This window comes from Rhopilema esculentum, chromosome 6, assembly GCF_057945365.1.
Source record: "Rhopilema esculentum isolate cy_ngs chromosome 6, ASM5794536v1, whole genome shotgun sequence".
NCBI classification, from domain to species: domain Eukaryota; kingdom Metazoa; phylum Cnidaria; class Scyphozoa; order Rhizostomeae; family Rhizostomatidae; genus Rhopilema; species Rhopilema esculentum.
The window spans coordinates 3,167,787-3,192,654 of record NC_142820.1 but is presented as its reverse complement, the minus strand read 5'-3'; the positions used below and the strand labels follow the sequence as shown (position 1 = coordinate 3,192,654).

The window sequence follows — 24,868 nt, the reverse complement described above, 5'->3', positions numbered from 1 at the left end:
GCTTTTCTACAATTAAACATTAAAATTAAAATAGAAAAATAGGGAGACCATCAAAATTCCAACAAGATATCACAATTTTCTATATTCTTCTTAGTTTTCATTTTATCTATTACCTTACAAAGAACAACTGACCCATCATCAATCACATGTATATTGTCCTAGTCTCTGTAAATCTTACATTCTTGCATTAAGCCTGTGCATTGCAAAGCTTAACATAGCTTGCGGATAGGAATAAAGTTACTTGCAGAAAATTGACCATTTATGACCAAAGGACAATACTTTCGATAATTGTATTTTTATTCTATATATTGTTCCAAGTTTTTTTTATACCTGAGGAACTTTACTCAGATTGCTTCAGAAACTTAGATTGGAAAGCAATAGGAAAGAGTCAAAGGACAAATAATGTAAAAATGTATTTAAAAACATGCCCTGATTTACAGTTGTCTTGGTACTTAGCATACTGAAAATGTTGTACTGAAAATGTATTCTGAAAATACCCTCCTCCCCGTCTTGGTTACGTTTCTCCATTTTGGGTTTAGGAATTACCATGTCTATAGCTGAAACATTGCCTGTTTGACCGCACAGATTGTTCTGTAAATTTTGGCATCCTTGCATTCATGTGCTATTTGATAAGAAAGAGATAATAAGCACAGTCGGGTAGCTATTTCACGTTATATTGGTCTATTTTTCCTACTCAAAATATGTTGGAAAGTAAGATGAAAAGGTTGGAGCTTTTCTCAGAGTTTGTAACTTCTCTAACAAATTTTAACATTGTGCGTATTTTTTTTGATTTCACATTGTATATCATTCCTTTCTTTTTATTTCTTATTGGAGTACTTTTGTATACAACACATGTTAAAATCATGTGGTAATCTTAAAATCATTGAGTACAAAAATTATTTGTTTACTACTATCATTGAAAAGATTTAACTTTTATTTCAATCTTCTTAATTTTTATCACCTTACAGAAAAACAAAAAGATACTTTATAATTTTCTTCTAGAATTGGTTCTTCCATAGGAAACCTCAATATAACGAGCGACTTATTTGCTATAGCATTTTCTCGTGGGAAATAACTATACGTTATAGTTCACTATTTTCTATTTGTTAATTACTAGATATTTTGCTAGACAATGTTTAGCTTAAGATCCACATTGCTGCAATTTTGGTATATAAATGATTTGGTATTTATCAACTTGTTTTAGAATTGGTTCTTGAATTGAAAACCTCAACGTCTCGAGTGTCTCATTGGATTGCACATACTGTTAGGTAATCATTAGGAACTTTATTTTTTATTAGCTATGTGTTTGATTTGATAAATTGTTAGATAGTGTTTAGCTTTTGTTCCACTTTGCTTAATTTCACTAAAGCTATAATTCAGTCGAGTGGCTTTTGATAAAGTTTATCAACTTGTTTTAGATTTGGTTCTTGAATTGAAAGCCTTGACATCTCGAGAGTCTCATTGGATTGCACATACTGCTAGGTAATCATTAGGAACTTTATTTTTTATTAGCTATGTGTTTGATTTGATAAATTGTTAGATAGTGTTTAGCTTTTGTTCCACTTTGCTTAATTTCACTAAAGCTATAATTCAGTCGAGTGGCTTTTGATAAAGTTTATCAACTTGTTTTAGATTTGGTTCTTGAATTGAAAACCTCGACGTCTCGAGAGTCTCATTGGATTGCACATTCTGCTAGGTAATCATTAGGAATTTTATTTTTTGTTTGCTATTTGTTTGATTTGATAATTTGTTAGATAGTGTCTAGCTTTCTTCCACTTTGCTTAATTTCACTACACCTATAGTTAAATCGAGTGGCTTTTGATAAAGTTTATCAACTTGTTTTAGAATTGTTTCTTGAATTGAAAACCTCGACGTCTCGAGAGTCTCATTGGATTGCACATACTGCTAGGTAATCATTAGGAACTTTATTTTTTATTTGCTATTTCTTTGATTTGATAATTTGTTAGATAGTGTCTAGCTATTGATCCACGTCGCTTAATTCTCACTAAACCTATAGTTAAATCGAGTGGCTTTTGATAAAGTTTATCAACTCTTTTCAGAATTGGTTCTTGAATTGAAAACCTCGACGTCTCGAGAGTCTCATTGGATTGCACATACTGCTAGGTAATCATTAGGAATTTTATTTTTTATTTGCTATTTCTTTGATTTGATAATTTGTTAGATAGTGTTTTGCTATTGTTCCACTTTGCTTAATTTCACTACACCTAGAGTTAAATCGAGTGGCTTTTGATAAAGTTTATCAACTTGTTTTAGACTTTGTTCTTGAATTGAAAACCTCGACATCTCGAGAGTCTCATTGGATTGCACATACTGCTAGGTAATCATTAGGAACTTTATTTTTTATTTGCTATTTCTTTGATTTGATAATTTGTTAGATAGTATCTAGCTATTGTTCCACTTTGCTTAATTCTCACTAAACCTATAGTTAAATCTAGTGGCTTTTGATAAAGTTTGTCAACTTGTTTTAGAATTGGTTGTTGAATTGAAAACCTCGACGTCTCGAGAGTCTCATTGGATTGCACATACTGCTAGGTAATCATTAGGAATTTTATTTTTTATTTGCTATTTCTTTGATTTGATAATTTGTTAGATAGTGTTTAGCTTTTGTTCCACTTTGCTTAATTTCACTACACCTATAGTTAAATCGAGTGGCTTTTGATAAAGTTTGTCAACTTGTTTTAGAATTGGTTGTTGAATTGAAGACCTCCACGTCTCGAGAGTCTCATTGGATTGCACATACTGCTAGGTAATCATTAGGAATTTTATTTTTTATTTGCTATTTCTTTGATTTGATAATTTGTTAGATAGTGTCTCGCTATTGTTTCACTTTGCTTAATTTCACTAAACCTATAGTTAAATCGAGTGGCTTTTGATAAAGTTTATCAACTTGTTTTAGATTTGGTTCTTGAATTGACAACCTCGACGTATCGAGAGTCTCATTGGATTGCACATACTGCTAGGTAATCATTAGGAATTTTATTTTTTATTTGCTATTTCTTTGATTTGATAATTTGTTAGATAGTGTCTAGCTATTGTTCCACTTTGCTTAATTCTCACTAAACCTATAGTTTAATCGAGTGGCTTTTGATAAAGTTTATCAACTTGTTTTAGAATTGTTTCTTGAATTGAAAACCTCGACGTCTCGAGAGTCTCATTGGATTGCACATACTGCTAGGTAATCATTAGGAATTTTATTTTTCATTTGCTATGTGTTTGATTTGATAATTTGTTAGATATTGTTTAGCTTTTGTTCCACTTTGCCTAATTTCACTACACCTATAGTTTAATCGAGTGGCTTTTGATAAAGTTTATCAACTTGTTTTAGATTTGGTTGTTGAATTGAAGACCTCGACGTATCGAGAGTCTCATTGGATTGCACATACTGCTAGGTAATCATTAGGAATTTTATTTTTTATTTGCTATTTCTTTGATTTGATAATTTGTTAGATAGTGTCTAGCTATTGTTCCACTTTGCTTAATTCTCACTAAACCTATAGTTTAATCGAGTGGCTTTTGATAAAGTTTGTCAACTCTTTTCAGAATTGGTTCTTGAATTGAAAACCTCGACGTCTCGAGAGTCTCATTGGATTGCACATACTGCTAGGTAATCATTAGGAATTTTATTTTTCATTTGCTATGTGTTTGATTTGATAATTTGTTAGATATTGTTTAGCTTTTGTTCCACTTTGCCTAATTTCACTACACCTATAGTTTAATCGAGTGGCTTTTGATAAAGTTTATCAACTTGTTTTAGATTTGGTTGTTGAATTGAAGACCTCGACGTATCGAGAGTCTCATTGGATTGCACATACTGCTAGGTAATCATTAGGAATTTTATTTTTTATTTGCTATTTCTTTGATTTGATAATTTGTTAGATAGTGTCTAGCTATTGTTCCACTTTGCTTAATTCTCACTAAACCTATAGTTTAATCGAGTGGCTTTTGATAAAGTTTATCAACTTGTTTTAGATTTGGTTGTTGAATTGAAAACCTCGACGTCTCGAGAGTCTCATTGGATTGCACATACTGCTAGGTAATCATTAGGAACTTTATTTTTTATTTGCTATTTCTTTGATTTGATAATTTGTTCGATTGTGTCTAGCTTTCTTCCACTTTGCTTAATTTCACTACACCTATAGTTAAATCGAGTGGCTTTTGATAAAGTTTATCAACTTGTTTTATAATTGTTTCTTGAATTGAAAACCTCGACGTCTCGAGAGTCTCATTGGATTGCACATACTGCTAGGTAATCATTAGGAACTTTATTTTTTATTAGCTATGTGTTTGATTTGATAATTTGTTAGATAGTGTTTAGCTTTTGTTCCACTTTGCCTAATTTCACTACACCTATAGTTAAATCGAGTGGCTTTTGATAAAGTTTGTCAACTTGTTTTAGAATTGGTTGTTGAATTGAAAACCTCGACGTCTCGAGAGTCTCATTGGATTGCACATACTGCTAGGTAATCATTAGGAACTTTATTTTTTATTAGCTATGTGTTTGATTTGATAAATTGTTAGATAGTGTTTAGCTTTTGTTCCACTTTGCTTAATTTTACTAAACCTATAGTTAAATCGAGTGGCTTTTGATAAAGTTTATCAACTTGTTTTAGATTTGGTTCTTGAATTGAAAACCTCGACGTCTCGAGAGTCTCATTGGATTGCACATTCTGCTAGGTAATCATTAGGAATTTTATTTTTTATTTGCTATTTCTTTGATTTGATAATTTGTTAGATAGTGTTTAGCTTTTGTTCCACTTTGCCTAATTTCACTACACCTATAGTTAAATCGAGTGGCTTTTGATAAAGTTTATCAACTTGTTTTAGAATTGGTTGTTGAATTGAAAACCTCGACGTCTCGAGAGTCTCATTGGATTGCACATACTGCTAGGTAATCATTAGGAATTTTATTTTTCATTTGCTATGTGTTTGATTTGATAATTTGTTAGATAGTGTTTAGCTTTTGTTCCACTTTGCCTAATTTCACTACACCTATAGTTAAATCGAGTGGCTTTTGATAAAGTTTATCAACTTGTTTTAGAATTGGTTGTTGAATTGAAAACCTCGACGTCTCGAGAGTCTCATTGGATTGCACATTCTGCTAGGTAATCATTAGGAATTTTATTTTTTATTTGCTATTTCTTTGATTTGATAATTTGTTAGATAGTGTTTAGCTTTTGTTCCACTTTGCTTAATTTTACTAAACCTATAGTTAAATCGAGTGGCTTTTGATAAAGTTTATCAACTTGTTTTAGATTTGGTTCTTGAATTGAAAACCTCGACGTCTCGAGAGTCTCATTGGATTGCACATACTGCTAGGTAATCATTAGGAATTTTATTTTTTATTTGCTATTTCTTTGATTTGATAATTTGTTAGATAGTGTCTAGCTATTGTTCCACTTTGCTTAATTCTCACTAAACCTATAGTTAAATCGAGTGGCTTTTGATAAAGTTTATCAACTTGTTTTAGATTTGGTTCTTGAATTGACAACCTCGACGTATCGAGAGTCTCATTGGATTGCACATACTGCTTGGTAATGGATAGGAATTTTTTCATTTATTTACTATTTGTTTGATTTGATAATTTGTTAGATAGTGTTTAGCTATTGTTCCACTTTGCTTAATTCTCACTAAACCTATAGTTAAATCGAGTGGCTTTTGATAAAGTTTATCAACTTGTTTTAGATTTGGTTCTTGAATTGAAAACCTCGACGTCTCGAGAGTCTCATTGGATTGCACATTCTGCTAGGTAATCATTAGGAATTTTATTTTTTGTTTGCTATTTGTTTGATTTGATAATTTGTTAGATAGTGTCTAGCTATTGATCCACGTCGCTTAATTCTCACTAAACCTATAGTTAAATCGAGTGGCTTTTGATAAAGTTTATCAACTTGTTTTAGAATTGTTTCTTGAATTGAAAACCTCGACGTCTCGAGAGTCTCATTGGATTGCACATACTGCTAGGTAATCATTAGGAACTTTATTTTTTATTTGCTATTTCTTTGATTTGATAATTTGTTAGATAGTGTCTAGCTATTGATCCACGTCGCTTAATTCTCACTAAACCTATAGTTAAATCGAGTGGCTTTTGATAAAGTTTATCAACTCTTTTCAGAATTGGTTCTTGAATTGAAAACCTCGACGTCTCGAGAGTCTCATTGGATTGCACATACTGCTAGGTAATCATTAGGAACTTTATTTTTTATTTGCTATTTCTTTGATTTGATAATTTGTTAGATAGTGTCTAGCTATTGATCCACGTCGCTTAATTCTCACTAAACCTATAGTTAAATCGAGTGGCTTTTGATAAAGTTTATCAACTTGTTTTAGAATTGTTTCTTGAATTGAAAACCTCGACGTCTCGAGAGTCTCATTGGATTGCACATACTGCTAGGTAATCATTAGGAATTTTATTTTTTATTTGCTATTTCTTTGATTTGATAATTTGTTAGATAGTGTTTTGCTATTGTCCCACTTTGCTTAATTCTCACTAAACCTATAGTTAAATCGAGTGGCTTTTGATAAAGTTTGTCAACTCTTTTCAGAATTGGTTCTTGAATTGAAAACCTCGACGTCTCGAGAGTCTCATTGGATTGCACATACTGCTAGGTAATCATTAGGAACTTTATTTTTTATTTGCTATTTCTTTGATTTGATAATTTGTTAGATAGTGTCTAGCTATTGATCCACTTTGCCTAATTCTCACTGAACCTATAGTTATATCGAGTGGCTTTTGATAAAGTTTATCAACTTGTTTTAGAATTGTTTCTTGAATTGAAAACCTCGACGTCTCGAGAGTCTCATTGGATTGCACATACTGCTAGGTAATCATTAGGAATTTTATTTTTTGTTTGCTATTTCTTTGATTTGATAATTTGTTAGATAGTGTCTAGCTATTGTTCCACTTTGCTTAATTCTCACTAAACCTAAAGTTAAATCGAGTGGCTTTTGATAAAGTTTATCAACTTGTTTTAGATTTGGTTCTTGAATTGAAAACCTCGACGTCTCGAGAGTCTCATTGGATTGCACATTCTGCTAGGTAATCATTAGGAATTTTATTTTTTGTTTGCTATTTGTTTGATTTGATAATTTGTTAGATAGTGTCTAGCTTTCTTCCACTTTGCTTAATTTCACTACACCTATAGTTAAATCGAGTGGCTTTTGATAAAGTTTGTCAACTTGTTTTAGAATTGGTTGTTGAATTGAAGACCTCGACGTCTCGAGAGTCTCATTGGATTGCACATTCTGCTAGGTAATCATTAGGAATTTTATTTTTTGTTTGCTATTTGTTTGATTTGATAATTTGTTAGATAGTGTCTAGCTTTCTTCCACTTTGCTTAATTTCACTACACCTATAGTTAAATCGAGTGGCTTTTGATAAAGTTTGTCAACTTGTTTTAGAATTGGTTGTTGAATTGAAGACCTCGACGTCTCGAGAGTCTCATTGGATTGCACATACTGCTAGGTAATCATTAGGAACTTTATTTTTTATTAGCTATGTGTTTGATTTGATAAATTGTTAGATAGTGTTTAGCTTTTGTTCCACTTTGCTTAATTTCACTAAACCTAGAGTTAAATGGAGTGGCTTTTGATAAAGTTTATCAACTTGTTTTAGATTTGGTTCTTGAATTGAAAACCTCGACGTCTCGAGAGTCTCATTGGATTGCACATACTGCTAGGTAATCATTAGGAACTTTATTTTTTATTAGCTATGTGTTTGATTTGATAAATTGTTAGATAGTGTTTAGCTTTTGTTCCACTTTGCTTAATTCTCACTAAACCTATAGTTAAATCGAGTGGCTTTTGATAAAGTTTATCAACTTGTTTTAGATTTGGTTCTTGAATTGAAAACCTCGACGTCTCGAGAGTCTCATTGGATTGCACATACTGCTAGGTAATCATTAGGAACTTTATTTTTTATTTGCTATTTCTTTGATTTGATAATTTGTTAGATAGTGTCTAGCTATTGATCCACGTCGCTTAATTCTCACTAAACCTATAGTTAAATCGAGTGGCTTTTGATAAAGTTTATCAACTTGTTTTAGAATTGTTTCTTGAATTGAAAACCTCGACGTCTCGAGAGTCTCATTGGATTGCACATACTGCTAGGTAATCATTAGGAACTTTATTTTTTATTTGCTATTTCTTTGATTTGATAATTTGTTAGATAGTGTTTAGCTATTGTTCCACTTTGCTTAATTTTACTAAACCTATAGTTAAATCGAGTGTCTTTTGATAAAGTTTATCAACTTGTTTTAGATTTGGTTCTTGAATTGAAAACCTCGACGTCTCGAGAGTCTCATTGGATTGCACATACTGCTAGGTAATCATTAGGAACTTTATTTTTTATTTGCTATTTCTTTGATTTGATAATTTGTTAGATAGTGTCTAGCTATTGTTCCACTTTGCTTAATTTTACTAAACCTATAGTTAAATCGAGTGTCTTTTGATAAAGTTTATCAACTTGTTTTAGATTTGGTTCTTGAATTGAAAACCTCGACGTCTCGAGAGTCTCATTGGATTGCACATACTGCTAGGTAATCATTAGGAATTTTATTTTTCATTTGCTATTTCTTTGATTTGATAATTTGTTAGATAGTGTTTAGCTTTTGTTCCACTTTGCATAATTTCACTAAACCTATAGTTAAATCGAGTGACTTTTGATAAAGTTTGTCAACTCTTTTCAGAAATAATTCTTGAATTGAAAGCCTCGACATCTCGAGAGTCTCATTGGATTGCACATACTGTTAGGTAATCAATAGGAATTTTATTTTTTATTTACTATTTCTTTGATTTGATAATTTGTTCGATTGTGTCTAGCTTTCTTCCACTTTGCTTAATTTCACTACACCTATAGTTAAATCGAGTGGCTTTTGATAAAGTTTGTCAACTTGTTTTAGAATTGGTTGTTGAATTGAAGACCTCGACGTCTCGAGAGTCTCATTGGATTGCACATTCTGCTAGGTAATCATTAGGAATTTTATTTTTTGTTTGCTATTTGTTTGATTTGATAATTTGTTAGATAGTGTCTAGCTTTCTTCCACTTTGCTTAATTTCACTACACCTATAGTTAAATCGAGTGGCTTTTGATAAAGTTTATCAACTTGTTTTAGAATTGTTTCTTGAATTGAAAACCTCGACGTCTCGAGAGTCTCATTGGATTGCACATACTGCTAGGTAATCATTAGGAACTTTATTTTTTATTTGCTATTTCTTTGATTTGATAATTTGTTAGATAGTGTCTAGCTATTGTTCCACTTTGCTTAATTTTACTAAACCTATAGTTAAATCGAGTGGCTTTTGATAAAGTTTATCAACTTGTTTTAGATTTGGTTCTTGAATTGAAAACCTCGACGTCTCGAGAGTCTCATTGGATTGCACATACTGCTAGGTAATCATTAGGAATTTTATTTTTCATTTGCTATTTCTTTGATTTGATAATTTGTTAGATAGTGTTTAGCTTTTGTTCCACTTTGCATAATTTCACTAAACCTATAGTTAAATCGAGTGACTTTTGATAAAGTTTGTCAACTCTTTTCAGAAATAATTCTTGAATTGAAAGCCTCGACATCTCGAGAGTCTCATTGGATTGCACATACTGTTAGGTAATCAATAGGAATTTTATTTTTTATTTACTATTTCTTTGATTTGATAATTTGTTCGATTGTGTTTAGCTTTTGTCCCCATTTTCTTAATTTCACTAAAGCTATAATTCAGTCGAGTGGCTTTTGATAAGATTTATCAACTTGTTTTAGAATTGGTTACTGAGTTGAAAACCTCGACGTTGCGAGAGATTTATTGAATTGCACTTACTGTTAGGTAATTATTGGAAATTTCTTTGTTTTATTCACTCTTTGTTCAATTTGATACTTTTCTAGACAATGTTTAGCTTTTGTTCAGATTTTGTCAGTTTTTTCCATTTGCTTTTATTTGAGTACTTTAGTATGATAAAATTTCAACTATTGTTTGGATTTTCTCAATTTCGATTTAATTATACATGATGTGATTATTTGTTTGATAAAGTCTGTTATTTTGTCTTAAAGTTTGTTTTTAAAGTAATAACTTTGTTTGAACATGTTTATAAACATTTTTCGATATTGCAAATAATGTAAGTTTAGTTTATATCATGAGTTATTTAAGAATAAGGCAATGAGCTCAGAAAGAGGATTATTTTTTAAACTTGCCTTATGAAAACGAAGTCAAAACTCTTCGAAGTATTAATCTCATTGCACTTATTGAGGTTATTTGCAGTTTTCATTTTGTGTTGTTTTCAGCCTAAGTTTTTGTGAGTAATTTTAAAAGTATAGTTAATTTCTTTTTGCATAGCCTTAAAACATCTTGGCAAAATATAGCTGAGAATTTTGAACGAAAATGGATTTCGCGTGCTTTATCTTTATATCATACATGCTGCTGATGGAAATTCCCTTTCCCCCATGTTTGGTGAAATCATTAAAGATCAACTAAGGATGAATTTGCGCTAAACTACCCTCACGACAGCATTTATTGGGGGGGGGGAGGGGAGAACGGGGGGCGAATGGAGGACGGGGAGGTAGGACGGGGGGAGGACGGGGTGGGATGATTTACAACTAGCTTGATTTTCTGGGATATTCTCAGCATTTTTTGCCAAGATTGTAGCTATTTGCTTTTTAGTCAATTAACTGTATTGTGAGTTGTTTAAGATTTAGATATCTTTAAGGAATTTTTACATACCTTTTACCGATGATCTTGCATTTAATTATTTTTTTTCAAAACTTGAACATACGGGATATTTTTTCTTTTTGTTTCACTGGTATGTGTAGGTATTCAACTTTTCTTGGATATTTTTCTTTGACTTACATGGTATTTCAACCTATTCTATTAATCATTAATTTGTTATTCATGTGCAATCCATTTTTAAAACAGTTATTTGAAGGAAAAATGGTTAGGATACTTTCATTTTCATTATAGAATCTTGTCTGATATCCTGCCCCAGTTCTATGAATCAGCTTTGGTTGGCTATCATTTTGGTATGTATTGTAACTTTGTTGTTATTCTTAGTGCCTGCGGAACATTATAATGCCTGTTGATAAATGAATGCCGGCTGAACTTTGTAGTGTCTGTTGAACGGTCTCTTGGGTAGTTGTGTCTTGTGCTTACAGATTCTTTGTTAGAAAAGAGCTTATTTTCGCTTTCCTTGTGTTTTGATTGTATACAGTAAAACCCGCATATAAGAACCTGTTCTTTTTAATTAGCCTAAACAGGTTTTTATAGGAATGGTACTTAAAATGAATTTAGGCTACCAAGGATCTTAAATTAGGTTCTTATATTTATGTAAAAAAGCATGTGTTTTGATTGTATATCTATTTTTGTCTGAGGGGTCATCCTCTACACTTCATAAGAAGTTTATCGAGTTTAAAACCTAATTTGCTCTTTTTACTAAACATTGTGTAATTTTCTCCAACTTTGCCACAATTTCTTCTCTTTTCCTTCTTGCAAGATAGCAATGTTTGAAAAATTGGTACATTTTAAAGTTGCTGAGATTTACCCTGATTTAATTTGATGTTACCATTGCATCCAGTCTTGCTGTCTTTTAAGGAAAATTTTCTCTCATTTTCAGTAGGAAACCTAATTCAAAAGTAGTCAGATACTAGCATTCGATCAATGTTTTTTGTGCCACGTAATCCCCTTATCACAGGAGTAGCGTTTTACGGTAAGTGGATCATCCCCATGAAAACGTCAGTAAAATTGCCAGGATTCATGAAGTAAACAACCTTCCCTGTCATTTTTGTCTCATTATTGCTATTTCAGGTGAAGTCAGAATGAGCTGGAAGGATCACGCACCTGTCATCGGTCTCCTCGATCAATACTACTGTTGGACATCATCGCTTGAAATCTACTTAAGATATGTATTTTCCTGTTACAAGGTACCACTCGAAAGCCAAGCTGAGGTTTTCAAATCAGATGACGTCAAAGGACTTCTTGCTGATACAATCGTCTCGTGCAGGTGCTGTAGCGTTTTAGTCCCTGACGATCTCGTGCTTTTCCATTGTCAACAGCAACAACTAGAGATTGTCGAAGGAATACTTCATAAGTACTGCAAGCGTTTCGATCGGAAAGACCATGCTGGAAAGTCGTTCGAAAAAGAACTGTCGGCTGCTGCAAGCCTCGCAGGTAAAGAATGGGAAGCATTGTCCTTTGCGATCGGGTCAGACCTCATGATGCACTTGCTAAGTCAGATGGCCTTGTTTATCAAACTTCCGAAAGGCAATTTATTGCAAGTTACTGGGAAGTCATTGTGGAGAGAGTATCCATTAGGTGACCATTCTTGCAGATCAATGTTCCAAGAATCGGTAGATAGATTTGTTCCAGGACTCATAAAGGTACCCTCCACTAGGATGTCACTAAGATGCCAGATTAATCGTCGTGACCGCACGCTGTCCACTGAATCTGAGTCAATTTTAGAAGATGAAGACGCTCTTGTTGTACCTGAAATGAACGAATCTTCCATGTTTAGTGTTACCTTGAACACAAGTAAAGACCGGGCTTCTCCTCCTGTGCCCACAGAATCGGAGTCACTTTTTGAATCTGAGATGTCTTTTGCTTCAAACATTGAAGATTCCTGTGATTCGAAGGGTGAGAGAACAAGTATACTTACCCCAGAAGGTAAAGGAAATGTTCGTAGGCCCTTGGATGTAAAAATTAAGGAGGAAGTTATAAAAACGAGAAGCTTACTGTATAACCGTCGTGTCAGTGAAAAACTGTTCGATTCCCATATCTTGAACAAAGTTCAGCCTTCACGCAAGGGAGCCCAACTACTTGCAAAGCAAATATTTCTTCGAGATGGTCAACAACATACGTATAGAAAGCTTCCTTCAAAGCTTAATCGGGCCGTTGCTTTGCTTTGTAAATGTATAAAAAATTATCGAAAATTGAACATCAAGGCTGTTTTGGAGACGTGTTGCCCTTTGCCTGCTACGGTGAAAACATTGCTTAGAGACTATCGGAAGGAGAGGAGTAAGGAAAAATCCCAGAAAAGTACTTCATCTCAGCAAGTTCGAAGGCTGAAGAAGAACAAGGCACTGCTGTTCAATGTTGCTGCTTCTAGCTTTGTTGAACCGTACAAGGTGGGCTGCTATCCAAAATATTCATTGATTAATATTTTATAATTGTTTTTTTTAATACTGGACATACCATATCATCAGAATAACATTTCTTGTGGAATGGCCAAGCTCGGTATGTATGTTGATCGTTTAGTGCGAACAGTTTGAACAAGGTCCAGTTTGCTTTTATTGATTAAACAGATTTTGAAAGATATAACTACCATTATTTAATATAATGTTCATCCTTACCAACACGGTTTTTTATTTGGTGTTGTCTCGTTAATCTGCAACGAAAAAGAAACTTGTGGTCTTGGCAGTATGCTAGCGACAAACATATTTTTGTGTATGATGTAGATTTGTTTCAAGAAAATCAAAAAAGGAATCGCTTTTCTGGCCCTAACCAAGTATTACTTGAAAAAAATCACACACGAAAGATCTATATTTGATAGTAAATTTTTTTGATTGATTTCCAGGTTTTTTTATTTGTTAAACGCATCTGCCAGAAAGTCTTCCAGCGAAATCTTCTTGGCACCAAGGTTAATTGGCGGAGGTTTTTCAAAAACATAAAACCATTCTTTGACCTTGGCAAAAATGAGTTTATGTCTATGTCTGAATTGACAAATGGCATAAAACTCTCTTTATGCAACTGGATGTTCAGGTCGGGAAAGAGACCCGTAGGCATCCAGAAGCCCTTCCTGGCTTGGCAGGAGAGTACATTGAAAAGCCTGATTCGCTGGATTGCTGAAGACTTTTTGATTCCTTTGGTGAGATCTTGTTTCTATGTCACTGAAACCGGGATGGATCACGACAGAATATTCTTCTACAGACGCACATCTTGGTCAGCCATTGAATCGTTAGGCAAGGATTCCTTCTTTGCTGACGGCTTCAAAAGGGTGAAGGAGAAAGACGTTCTTCACGCTGTTTCCACGGGTGCTGCTTTTGGTTGCGGAAAGGCTCGGTTCATTCCGAAGAAGTCTAAGGTGAAAATGATATGATAACCCTAGAAGATTATATAGCTTAGCTTAGTTGAGCGATCTTGATACGAATAGTGCCGTTCCTATGGAGTGGATGCGGAGACTGAATCACAAATTCAGGCGGAATACATTAACTCTATGGCTTTTCTCTTGCCCACAAGTGTGAAACATTTTGAGTACAGGACTATCTCTAGAAAATTAGAGTTTTCCGTCTAACGTGTTATTAAAAAATATTTTGACGAAAATTATCTTAAAGACGCACAAGCGATATATTTTTATAGTGACATCAACCTCTGAGGCTTTTGTCAAAGTTCTGTGTACCATTGCACTATATTTTCAAGAAACAAATTCAAAACAGGAACCACCATCAGACGTTTTCAATTTCTCTCTTTCTCTGATTAAACCTCTTTTACCATTCGCAGGTCAGACCAGTCGTCAACATTCATTGGGACGACAAGGATGACAAAAAAGAGATGGAGAAAGTCATATCCATCTTGAAGTTTGTAAAGAAACAGCGCCCCCTTGTAACTGGATGTGCTGTATCAAGTATCAGTGAAATTCATCATCGCCTTCTCAACTTCTCGATGAAGCTGAGAGCAATGGGAAGACTAGGCTCAAAGCTTTATTTTCTTTGCTCGGACATCGAACGCTGTTTTGATAACATGCCTCACGATAAGCTCCTTGAAGTTATCAGACATTCTTTGAAAGAGAAAGAGTACTTAGTGAGGAACTTCAGAACCATCTGCAACGTTACCCACGGTGTCATCAAAATGAAGGACAGTCATGCTGTAGCGGCTGCCGCAAACTGCAGACCTTTCCCGGTATTTTTGAAGGAAAATCTTCTTTCAGACGATATTCGGGTCAGGAACTCTGTCATTATTGACGTTGGGGATGAAATAAGATCACGCAATAGAGTCATTTCTCTTGTCACCAAGCATGTTGAACAGAGCTATGTCCAGTTTGGGAACACTTTTTATCGTCATATCCGTGGTATGTTCAAACTTACAGCCAATTTAAACATAATATTAAGTAGCATTGTTGATATTATTTGGAGAATCTCAGCCAACTCGGACATGTTGAAGATTCTTTTCATTGAATGATAATAGAAGAGCTGGAAGCCGATTTTATTATAAAATAACCAAAGCCTCTTACTTCACTGCACATTCAGTAAAACTCGTCTGGCATCCTCTCTCTAGCTCTTTGGGTATTATTCATTCATCCATTATTTATATCAGCATGTCTTTCAATCGTTTACTTTTTATTTAATTTCAGGTGTTGCACAAGGCTCCATGCTAGCTACATACTATTGCGATTTCTTATATGGCCATATGGAAGCGCAGTTTATGGGAGACTTCCTTGTCTCCGACAACTGTATGCTGATCCGTTGGACTGATGATTATCTTCTTATTGGCACGAGCAAAGAAATTATAGGGACTTTCGTTCAGAGGCTTGGTCTAGGATTTTCCCAGTACGGTTTCAGCTTGAACGCAAGTAAATCAAGATCAAACGTCGATAGCACCTCGCTGAACTGCCCTTTGAAATTACAGAAGATGTTTGGGGAATGGTTTGGGTGGTGCAATCTCCTAATCAATACCAAAACATTAGAAGTAAAATACAATTTCGAGAATTACATAGGTATGCTTCCTTTTGCAACAACTTGTGATTATTTTGTATTGTAAACATCTTTAAGAAGCGAGACCATCAATGCAAATTAATGTATGGTCTTCTTATAGGCCACACGTGACGTGCCTTGATATTTTGGATGATGTTGCCTAGATTCAAGATAGGCCCATGACCCTTTTACATAATGCTCTTGCGTGCATACGTATCCTTACCTAGGACGTTTTATTTAACATAGGCAGGGAGAAGTCGGAATTCTTGTTTTTTACACATGAAACGTTTCTATAGTATGACACTAATACATGATCTGAATTGTGTAGTTAAGATGTAGATATCTTGTTGATCTTGTCGCAAAATTTAAATATATCCAATATAATTTATAGGATTGCCCACTTCTGACACTTGTCATTCGAGAGTATCTTTTTCTTCAATTAGAAATGAGTTTAAAAATTCCTTTCCAGGGGGTTCAGTCGGTGAAACGGTCACTGTTCGGCTTGATTCACGCCCGGGAGTGCGGTTGTTACAGCGATTGTGTCACCACATCAGAACGAGGTTGTCCTCGGTTGTAGTTGACCCAAGGCTTAACAGTGCAAAAGTGATAGAGCATAACTTATGTCACATTGCATACCTAACTGCCAAAAAGATGGATTATATTGTTGGCAGACTCCCAAAAGGTAAATTATTTTCATCATCCCCTAACTTTTTACCGTAAAACTGGAGCCGGTAAAGAGGTTCACGGAATCAGCTAACGCTTCATTAGCTTTTTCTACGACGTTGATATTTTAACCTTGAATACGTTTTTTGTTTTTTTGCACTATGGTTGAGTTATCCTTTCTGAATGAGTTAACCTTAAGGCTGGTTTCCATATAGCCGCAACTGTTGCTAAACTGCCGGCGACACCCCTAGCCTCCATCCTTAGCTGCCACCCTTACGATACCGCCGGCTTTTTCATAGAGCTTGTTTACATCACTGCCGTAAATGCCGCCTCAATTTACAGTCTCCCTGTCATGAGTCTGTGCTCCCTTAATATAATCTTCATGATTGGTCAAACACCATCATGTGACAAGATGAGAACAATGACCGCCGCGACTGCTAAAAAGTGTTTCCATTAAATTTCTTAACGCCGGCGGTAAATAGATGCTGTGAATCGCCAGAATTTATTGCAGAGGAAGGTTTTTGAATCCGGCAAATTCGTAGTAAACCAAAACAGGCCTGCATCGCCACGGCCTTTCCATGAGTCTATAGCGATGTTGTAAATATTTGGATGCATTTTCCGACCATCCCTAGAACGTCTTCTTTTCATCTTTTTTGCCGCCAACGATGGTGACCGCCTTCACTAAACTCCTGTACGATCTTACCACCCCCTGCCTACCCCCAACCTCCCTCAATAGTGACGTTCCTGATTATCATTGTTGTACAGTTTGATGATACAGCCGCTACAACAATACTCACAAATACTGTCAGGTTTTAAAAAGAATTACATATTTTATTCGAAATTTCTCTATCACGTCCTGTCAGCAATTGACTACCCGCTCTACCCTCATTTAAAGGCCTTACAGTACCCCACAAAAAGGTAGATATAGATCAGCGTGCTTCCGAACTCTTGTACTTTTCTGCACATTTCCAATACTTTGAAGGAAAATTGGAAGATAAATGGGGCGCCATTTTGACCCTTTGCCCCCCCCTCCCTTGTGATCTCATCCCCAGCATGTCACTGTACCCATTGCCTTGCCATTCTGAAAGCTAGCTCCCACAAGTGTCTTGTGAAAAAAAATGGTCTTCAGTCAATCAAATCCATGCTTAGTCTTGCTTTCCTATACAATTGTACCTCTGTACAGCAAATTTAAATACTTTTGTTTGGCACTAAAAGATAGACTCGCAAACAACAGTAATAATTGACATTGTTTCTACAGCAGCTGATTTTGGAGGTAGTAGGAGATGTGAGAGATCACACCTAAAACAGCACCTTAAAGTTGCTTCATAGTCGTACTCGATTACTGCGTAGTTACTGATACACTCAATAGATATTTCATCGTTCCGAACACAATGGATAAACACTACGCCAATGCAATTTTACTATATCAAATGTAGACTAAGAATATGCCAGTTGTATTTTCTCCTCTTTCAGATTCAAGGCCAAACAAGCATCCAATTTTTTGGAAAAATGCTATTCACCGTATTTTCAAGGCTTTTTATCGCCACTATCGACGGGTTCACCAAAGGGCAGGTGCTACTGCTAACAGCATGACTCCGAAGAAAGTTGCAAAAAATATATATTTTGCAGCTATTATTCGGGTTATGTCCACAAAATGTACAAGATATCGTCAAATAATGAAGCAATTCTCGGTTTCACAAAAAAAAATTTGGCAAAAGGAAGAACTTGTACTCCTCAAGTAAAACAAGTCAACGGTAAGTAAATATACTCTTATCGGTGTATATGTCGTCTCAAAAGAAAACTACCTCTTTTGTGGCAAGATTTAGCTGCTGTTTCTATACCTCTTGTTTTGATATTAAGGGTTGGCTAGTTACGTTCGTTGATTACTCGCTAGTAGGACATTGTTCATTAAATCATTTGCACCAACTAAAGGCCACACGAAATGCTTAAATCTGACTTTTTGTGCAAATACCCCTAGCGTATATTCCTGTGAACATAGGTTTACACTCTTTTCTGTGGTGTTTTGAAAAGATTTTAGCCTTTAAGTCCAGCACCAGCACCCAAAATAATGTCTATTCATAGATCCATATTTATCCACGCTATTACAATTTATCCTTTTGTCAATAAATGTTTTGTTTCCCTTATACTTGCAATCAAAATAAATCTTGATCTGTGGACATTTTGTCTTTAGAAATTTTAAAATGAAAAACTCAAAAAGATATTATATTTACCATGAAATATTGTAACGGGTGCATCTGTTTTCTCTACTAAGTTTTCTTTAACTAGGCATGCTTCTATTTCAAATCTTTAAGTCAATTATTCCTATATATATACAGTTATATATTATTAGCAAGTTACAGTATGTAATGTGTCAAATAGGTAAAGTGTTATTACAACGATAAACCAAGGAACATGAAACAAAACCTTCTTTAACTAAAGTTAAAAATATGAACAAGGAGAACGAATTATTAGATGAGCTCAAAATTAATTTGTTGCAGTTCAAAACGATGCTATAAGAACTACATCTTTCGATTTTTCAATCGTTGGTTTGCCAATATTTCTCCATACAACAAATATGATAGTGATACTGCAACATGTTGTATGATATTTCCTTGAAAATTGTAGTGAATTATGAATTGAAAATGTCAATGTAAAAATCTTCTGCACGAACTGGCAAGCAACTGACAAACAAAAAGTTAAGCATTACTTGAAATGTGTTTGTTTTTCAGTGTCATTAGAGTTCCAAGCATGGTTGATTTGAATTTTTGTACCAGGTTTGGTATCGATAGACACTAATATTCTTTGACTAATGATCCTATACAACTTCCGTATCACGATTCACACAATGTAATTTTTTATTCTTACCAGTTTGTATAAACAAGAGGGTTTATGTCTTTTCTTGATCCAGGAATAAGGGGATAGATACCCAGGTGGGAGAGTTGAAGAACCCCGAAATCCTTGGCCTGGAAGGTTAGCTGATAACCCAACGTCATAGAGTTCTAAAGGGATGACGTCACAAAAATCTTTTTTCAGAATTTTCGAATTTGGATCCCATAACCTGAAAGAGCATCATGAAATACCTCTAAATGTGAAAAATCAGTCAAATGTGTTACAAATTGGCAGAGATATGGCCACATGTGTATTTGTTCTTTCCCCAGCAAACCTCTGTATTTTGGTCTCTGTTCATAACTTTATGAACAGAGTCTAAATAACAGTGATTCGTTAGCAAACTTCAAATCTTTCATTGGCTATATGTCAACCGATTTTAGACATGTTTGGCCAATTTTGCATATTTTAAAGTATTTCATGGTGCTCTTTTATGTTATGTGGTTTAAATTCAAAAATTCTAAAAAAGGTTTTGGTGACGTCACACTTTAGAACTCTATTGGCGAAAAACACAGATACCTCAATTATACAACCACGCCTTTAGCACTAGGCGTGGACAATTGTGTAGAAATGCACGTGATCACCTGGGTTCGCTAATAGACAATATTTTTGGTTTGACAAGTTATATCTTCAACTTATAAATCATGTCAAAATAGAGCCAATGAAATATGAGGAACAGTTATCAACTTCTTATTTAAAAATGAAACGTGTTTGACGATAGGTTTAAAAATGGAAAATATACGAAACATTCACTAATAACTGAATCTTTTAGAAAGGCTTCGATTGATGCAAAGGGAATGTCACGTGATCTATTATGTAAGTTATTTACAACTGCCAGATTCACCGAACCTGTAATATGAATTTCTGCTAACTTGTTTTTATCTACGTTTACACCATGACGAAAAATGTCAGACGAAATGTGTCGGATGAAAAGTTTCGCAGGAAATATGTCGGACGAAATAATTGGTACAAAATGTGTCGGACGAAAAGTGCTCTGTATGTTTGGCCTATTAGTGCTAATCCAAATTTCTTAATTTCAGCAATTTACAGTGATACTTTTAGTGTACATATTGCTGTTCACTGATCAGGTGTCTGTCTGCAAAGATTGAATAGAGCCAATGAATCGCCCTGTCTCCCTTGTCTTTGTTTAGGTTTTTGATGCCTTGAGAAAGAGAGAGAGAGATCTTTTGCAAAGATTTTTAATATAGTTATCCCAGGATGCGAAGCTATGCAACAGATGATCCACATTGATGATGCAGTTGCAATATTGGTGCAGTTAGAATGCTTCCTTTCCTTTAATCTTGCTCTTTCTGGTAAGTGATCTTTTCTAAATTTTACTTTTATTTGCGATTGGAAACTACGATGCTTCACTTTGAATCCAATCTTAAGATTATATTATAACATCAAGCAATGGTCATTAGATAGGTGAAACAGGCTTGCCGTTGTATTTTTATTTTTTGCTCTCTAGCTTCCGAAGGCAGTTTTAGGATACTAAGAAAGAGAAGCTATGCTTATCGAGCAGTGTTCTAGTCCTTTGTCTCGATGCCACCTCAGTGCAAATCAGGAATAAAACTAGAGTACCCTGATATTTCAGGCAAAATTGAAACGTTTTCAATACTTCAAGCAAACGACGTTCAGAAATATTCTGAAATTTTAAGCTAATCTTAAGGGCGTGGTCGCAAAAAGTTTCTGCTCGTTTCGCTCGCAGGGGAACCTCATCTGTACCTCTACTGGATGCTTTACAGCTTTGCCTTGTTTCAGGGTCTATATAAAAAAGTCCTTCACATTCTCTAGAAATTCCAGATAAAATAGAAATTAAAATGCTAAAGCGCTTCAGTCCTTAAAAAACTGCATTCTGAAATGCTTGTTGGAGATTTTACAGATTTTGCTCCAGGGATAACGGACTTATTTTGAAACTCGTGCATACTGATTATTATCTTAAGATATTTGCTTACAATTTTGGAATATCAATTTTTACACGCAGCGCTTCCTTGCCTTACACAATTAAGAATATAAACGTTTGAGGAATTGTGAAGGAAATAGACAGTTGTAGAATGGGGGTCAGCCACAAAAAGCTACATATGACGGTTATTGTGTTTGCCTAGCCAACCATTGCCACGTGAAAAAGCCATAGCTTTTCCAAACGCATTTACCAAATGGAGCGTTTTCCCAAATTCTTAAGGGTGTGGTCTTCCAACCCTGGCTACGGCACTGGTCTGGAGCACAAGCTACCTGTACCTGCGCATCATGTACATTTTGTTTATGCTCTCTATTAATAAATGTTCTTTAAAAAAACCCTGAACTGCAGACCCTTAAATCTGTAGCCAGCGACCCTAGCCACTGAGCCATCCTTGCATCAAATTATTGCGAATGCTATTTGTATTTCTGTAACTGATTGTACTGTTTGCTATCTGAAGTATGTAAGTCTATAAAACACCCTTACATCAATTTATCATTATCATTCTGAGATCCATTAAGACGCTTTTATGAAATTTTCAAAAGCCTGAATTTTAGATTTTAATCTGAGGACCCTAACGAGTATCATCGTGTATTTTATTTAAAAAAGACGAACAAGTATAGCAAAAATCGACTGACAATGATGAGACAAATTACTTTGAAGACCAAGTCATGTTTTAACAGGAAAATTACGGTGTTGACACGGTCATTTTACAAAATTAAGAGTACGTTTCGAGATGAGCTCGTCGCGTAACTGTGGTGAAGAATTTGATTATTCGAGAGTGGTTCATGATTTAATGATTCAATTGATAAGGAAAGGCAATTGAAATTATGTAAATAAGAAAATCCGGTAAGTTTAAAAAAGATAAAGCGGTATAAAATAGTTGTTAGCATTGACTAAAATATAGAAATCTGCAAAGAGCGCGGCACGACCAGTTTCATTGATATGGCCATTTTACTGTTGAAGAATTCTGCAAATCCGTCAGACTTGATAATGATTCCGTTTTCCATTTTATAGACTTCATTTTCGACAAAATCTGCACCCGGTCAGTGTGGAGAATTCCGTTTTTCCGACAAGAAATTGCATGATTTCCGAAATCCGCGAAAGATTTTTTTCAAATTTCATCTGTCTGCAAACCCTTATGACCCCCATGCTAAGCTGCAAACGTTTTGCCAAATTCCTCTCCTCCTTAACGGACACGCCCTCCCCCAGTTCTCAGCAGGATCAATTTTGTATTTCGTCTAAATCCGATAAGAAAATGTTGGGGGAGGGGTAATATTTTGGCAACGTACTTTTTGTGATGTAATCCTATGATTTTTAAACTGCCTTTACATAGCCAAAAGCTAGTCATGAGCGTTCCCTTCAGGTATAATTGGATTTTCTTGTTAGTAAAAGGGGGTTTCTGATGCTAAAAAGGGCATGGCCTGAAATATTTTGTTTTGTCAAAAAAGAAACAAAAACACGGACTTTTGTACATTGTTGTATCATTTTCCATCCTTGTTACATAATAAACCTCCTAATGGTATACCAGTGTCCACAAAATAAACAAACTCTTGTATGCAGATAGGGACGGGGAGATATTTCAAGCTAATATCCAACTGTGATTCTTCAAAATGGCAACTCATATGAAAGAAAATCAAAGTGAGAATAGCCAGTAGTAGTAATCCTATATATTTCCAATTGTTTAAGTTGCTTTTGCCTCACACAAAGATCCTCAAGATCCTCAAGAAAATCTTCTGAAAAAAGTCGATTGTATCCAGTGACACTTGCTCCCCATGATCTACCTGGAAAAACAGACTTTTGAGTTTTTGACAACGGATCAACACACTTGGAAAGGCTTGCATAATTGTTGCATATTTATCTCGATCATCTTCTGATCCAAAAGCTGTAAGCTGGATGTGAAGCTCCTTAATCATCATTCCATGAAGTTCAATAATATCTAAGATATCATAGCTATATTCACATTGCCTTGATCTGAAACAAACATATAGCTTCTCCAGAAATGGTACAACTATTTTCAGAAACTGACTAAGAGGCTCAGGCCTGATCCTTGTTCCAGAAAATATCAACTTTAGGCTTTTCAGATTCTTCAAAGCTGAGAGTGACAACAATGCATTATTTGCCAAACTGATTTCATATGCCTCATGTATTGTGATTGTTTGGACATTTGGACAATTGTCAGCAATGCTTGTTGCTAAATTGCTGCTCATAAATGGAAATAAACTAGTTGTGCTCCGTATTTTCTCACAAGTTTGATCAATGGTTTATCATCATTGTAAGCTGGATGAAAATGTTCATCAATTTCATCAAAAGATAAATTTGAATCTATGTGAGAAATTTCAGGACAGTTTTCAATTAGCAGTTGAGCTTCAGCTTCAGAAAATTTCCACTTCAACCCAGATGTATTTAGACTGTCAATATTAATCTTTCTCAACTTTGAAAAAAACAAACCTCAAAATATTGCATAAGCAATTTCAAAATGGCTTTGAAAAAAGCAAACATTTTACAACATACTAAAAGCTTTTTGGTCTGACACTCCTCAGAGCATAAAACGTCAGAATAGGTTCCGAAAAAACACGATGGAAAAATATATACCCAGTTGTGGATCGAAATAGGCCAATCAGAAAAACGCAAGCACAAGACCGGTATAGTTGACCAATCAGTGCCGCGAGCCTAAAGAAAAATTACCAATGGAGTCCAAGAGAGAAAACGAACTCCTTTTGTCTACACAATTGAATCTATGTGAGCTTATGCACTCTTGAGCTTATGCAATAAAACGCTCTCAACATTTCACTGAACATCTCTGAATATTTGTATAGTGATGTTTAGTCATGTTTAGTCATGTTTAGTCATGTTTAATAGGGATGTTAAAACGCTCTCAACAATTCGACTCAGCATTCGTTGAGCGATGAACTTCGGACTCTCAGAGATCCAAGACAGGGGAATCCGCTGTTTAGGTAGGGTGTTTTGGAAGATAAACTTCGGATGCTCTTTCCCTTAATAGTAGCTGCCTGATGCTTTCCTAAGGTCAGGATTTTGGTATTGCAACTTGCTTTGAATTGCTATCTCGTTCGATCTGCTTTCACTGCAAACTGTTTCCAAGCGTTCGTCATAGTTTGCCATTACGATTTATAAAGTTCAACTGCTCTGAGATCTTGATCCTTGCGCTTGCGCCGACCGAACATATGGGGTGTTAAAATGCTCTCAAATGTTGAGTCGACCCGCTGAACATTTTTGAATCTGTTCAAACTCCACTCAACATCGCTGAACACCGCCCAACACAACTCAACATAACTGAACAGGGTGTTAAAACGCTTTCAACATTTGCAGTCTACAAATGTTGAGCGATGTTCAGTGGAAAGTTGGGAGCGTTTTAACGGGGCTCTGTTGTTAGCTTGCGCAGACATTTGTATCGACCTTTGAGTCGTTAAATGAAATTTTTTATTATGGTGATGATATCACATAAATTTTCTCTGGGGCAACTTTTGGGAGGCTGTGGTACCCCTGGGATTGGTTGAGCTGACCAACATTTTTTCCACCCAAGCACACATACAAACAATAAAATTGAGTCAAACCTTTTGTAAAAAATGGGGTGAAATCTTCTGTGGTGGGCTCCAGGACTATAAAAACGTTTTGAAATATCTCGCATTCTCAATGCTAATTTTTCATGCTCTACTGT

General features: G+C 34.9%; 1 protein-coding gene across 15 annotated transcripts in view; it reads left to right on the top strand.

The window, feature by feature from the left end:
* Positions 1–9,342: 9,342 nt before the first annotated feature.
* The window catches only part of LOC135686912 (telomerase reverse transcriptase), a 47,018-nt gene continuing 31,492 nt past the window's right edge, over positions 9,343–24,868 (top strand). For 5 of the 15 annotated variants that reach the window (XM_089108772.1, XM_089108765.1, XM_089108767.1 and 2 more), the window contains exons 1-10: positions 9,343–9,409; positions 9,560–9,623; positions 9,774–9,837; positions 10,966–11,024; positions 11,806–13,121; positions 13,571–14,077; positions 14,494–15,061; positions 15,344–15,706; positions 16,153–16,365; positions 17,820–20,545. In XM_089108772.1, the coding sequence (XP_088964898.1) occupies positions 11,817–13,121; positions 13,571–14,077; positions 14,494–15,061; positions 15,344–15,706; positions 16,153–16,365; positions 17,820–18,088 (3,225 nt within the window). In that variant the 5' untranslated portion in view covers positions 9,343–9,409; positions 9,560–9,623; positions 9,774–9,837; positions 10,966–11,024; positions 11,806–11,816 and the 3' untranslated portion in view covers positions 18,089–20,545. The remainder of the gene's footprint in view (positions 9,410–9,559; positions 9,624–9,773; positions 9,838–10,965; positions 11,025–11,805; positions 13,122–13,570; positions 14,078–14,493; positions 15,062–15,343; positions 15,707–16,152; positions 16,366–17,819; positions 20,546–24,868) is intronic. The other 10 variants (XM_065203306.2, XM_089108773.1, XM_089108770.1 and 7 more) reach the window with 10 other exon arrangements.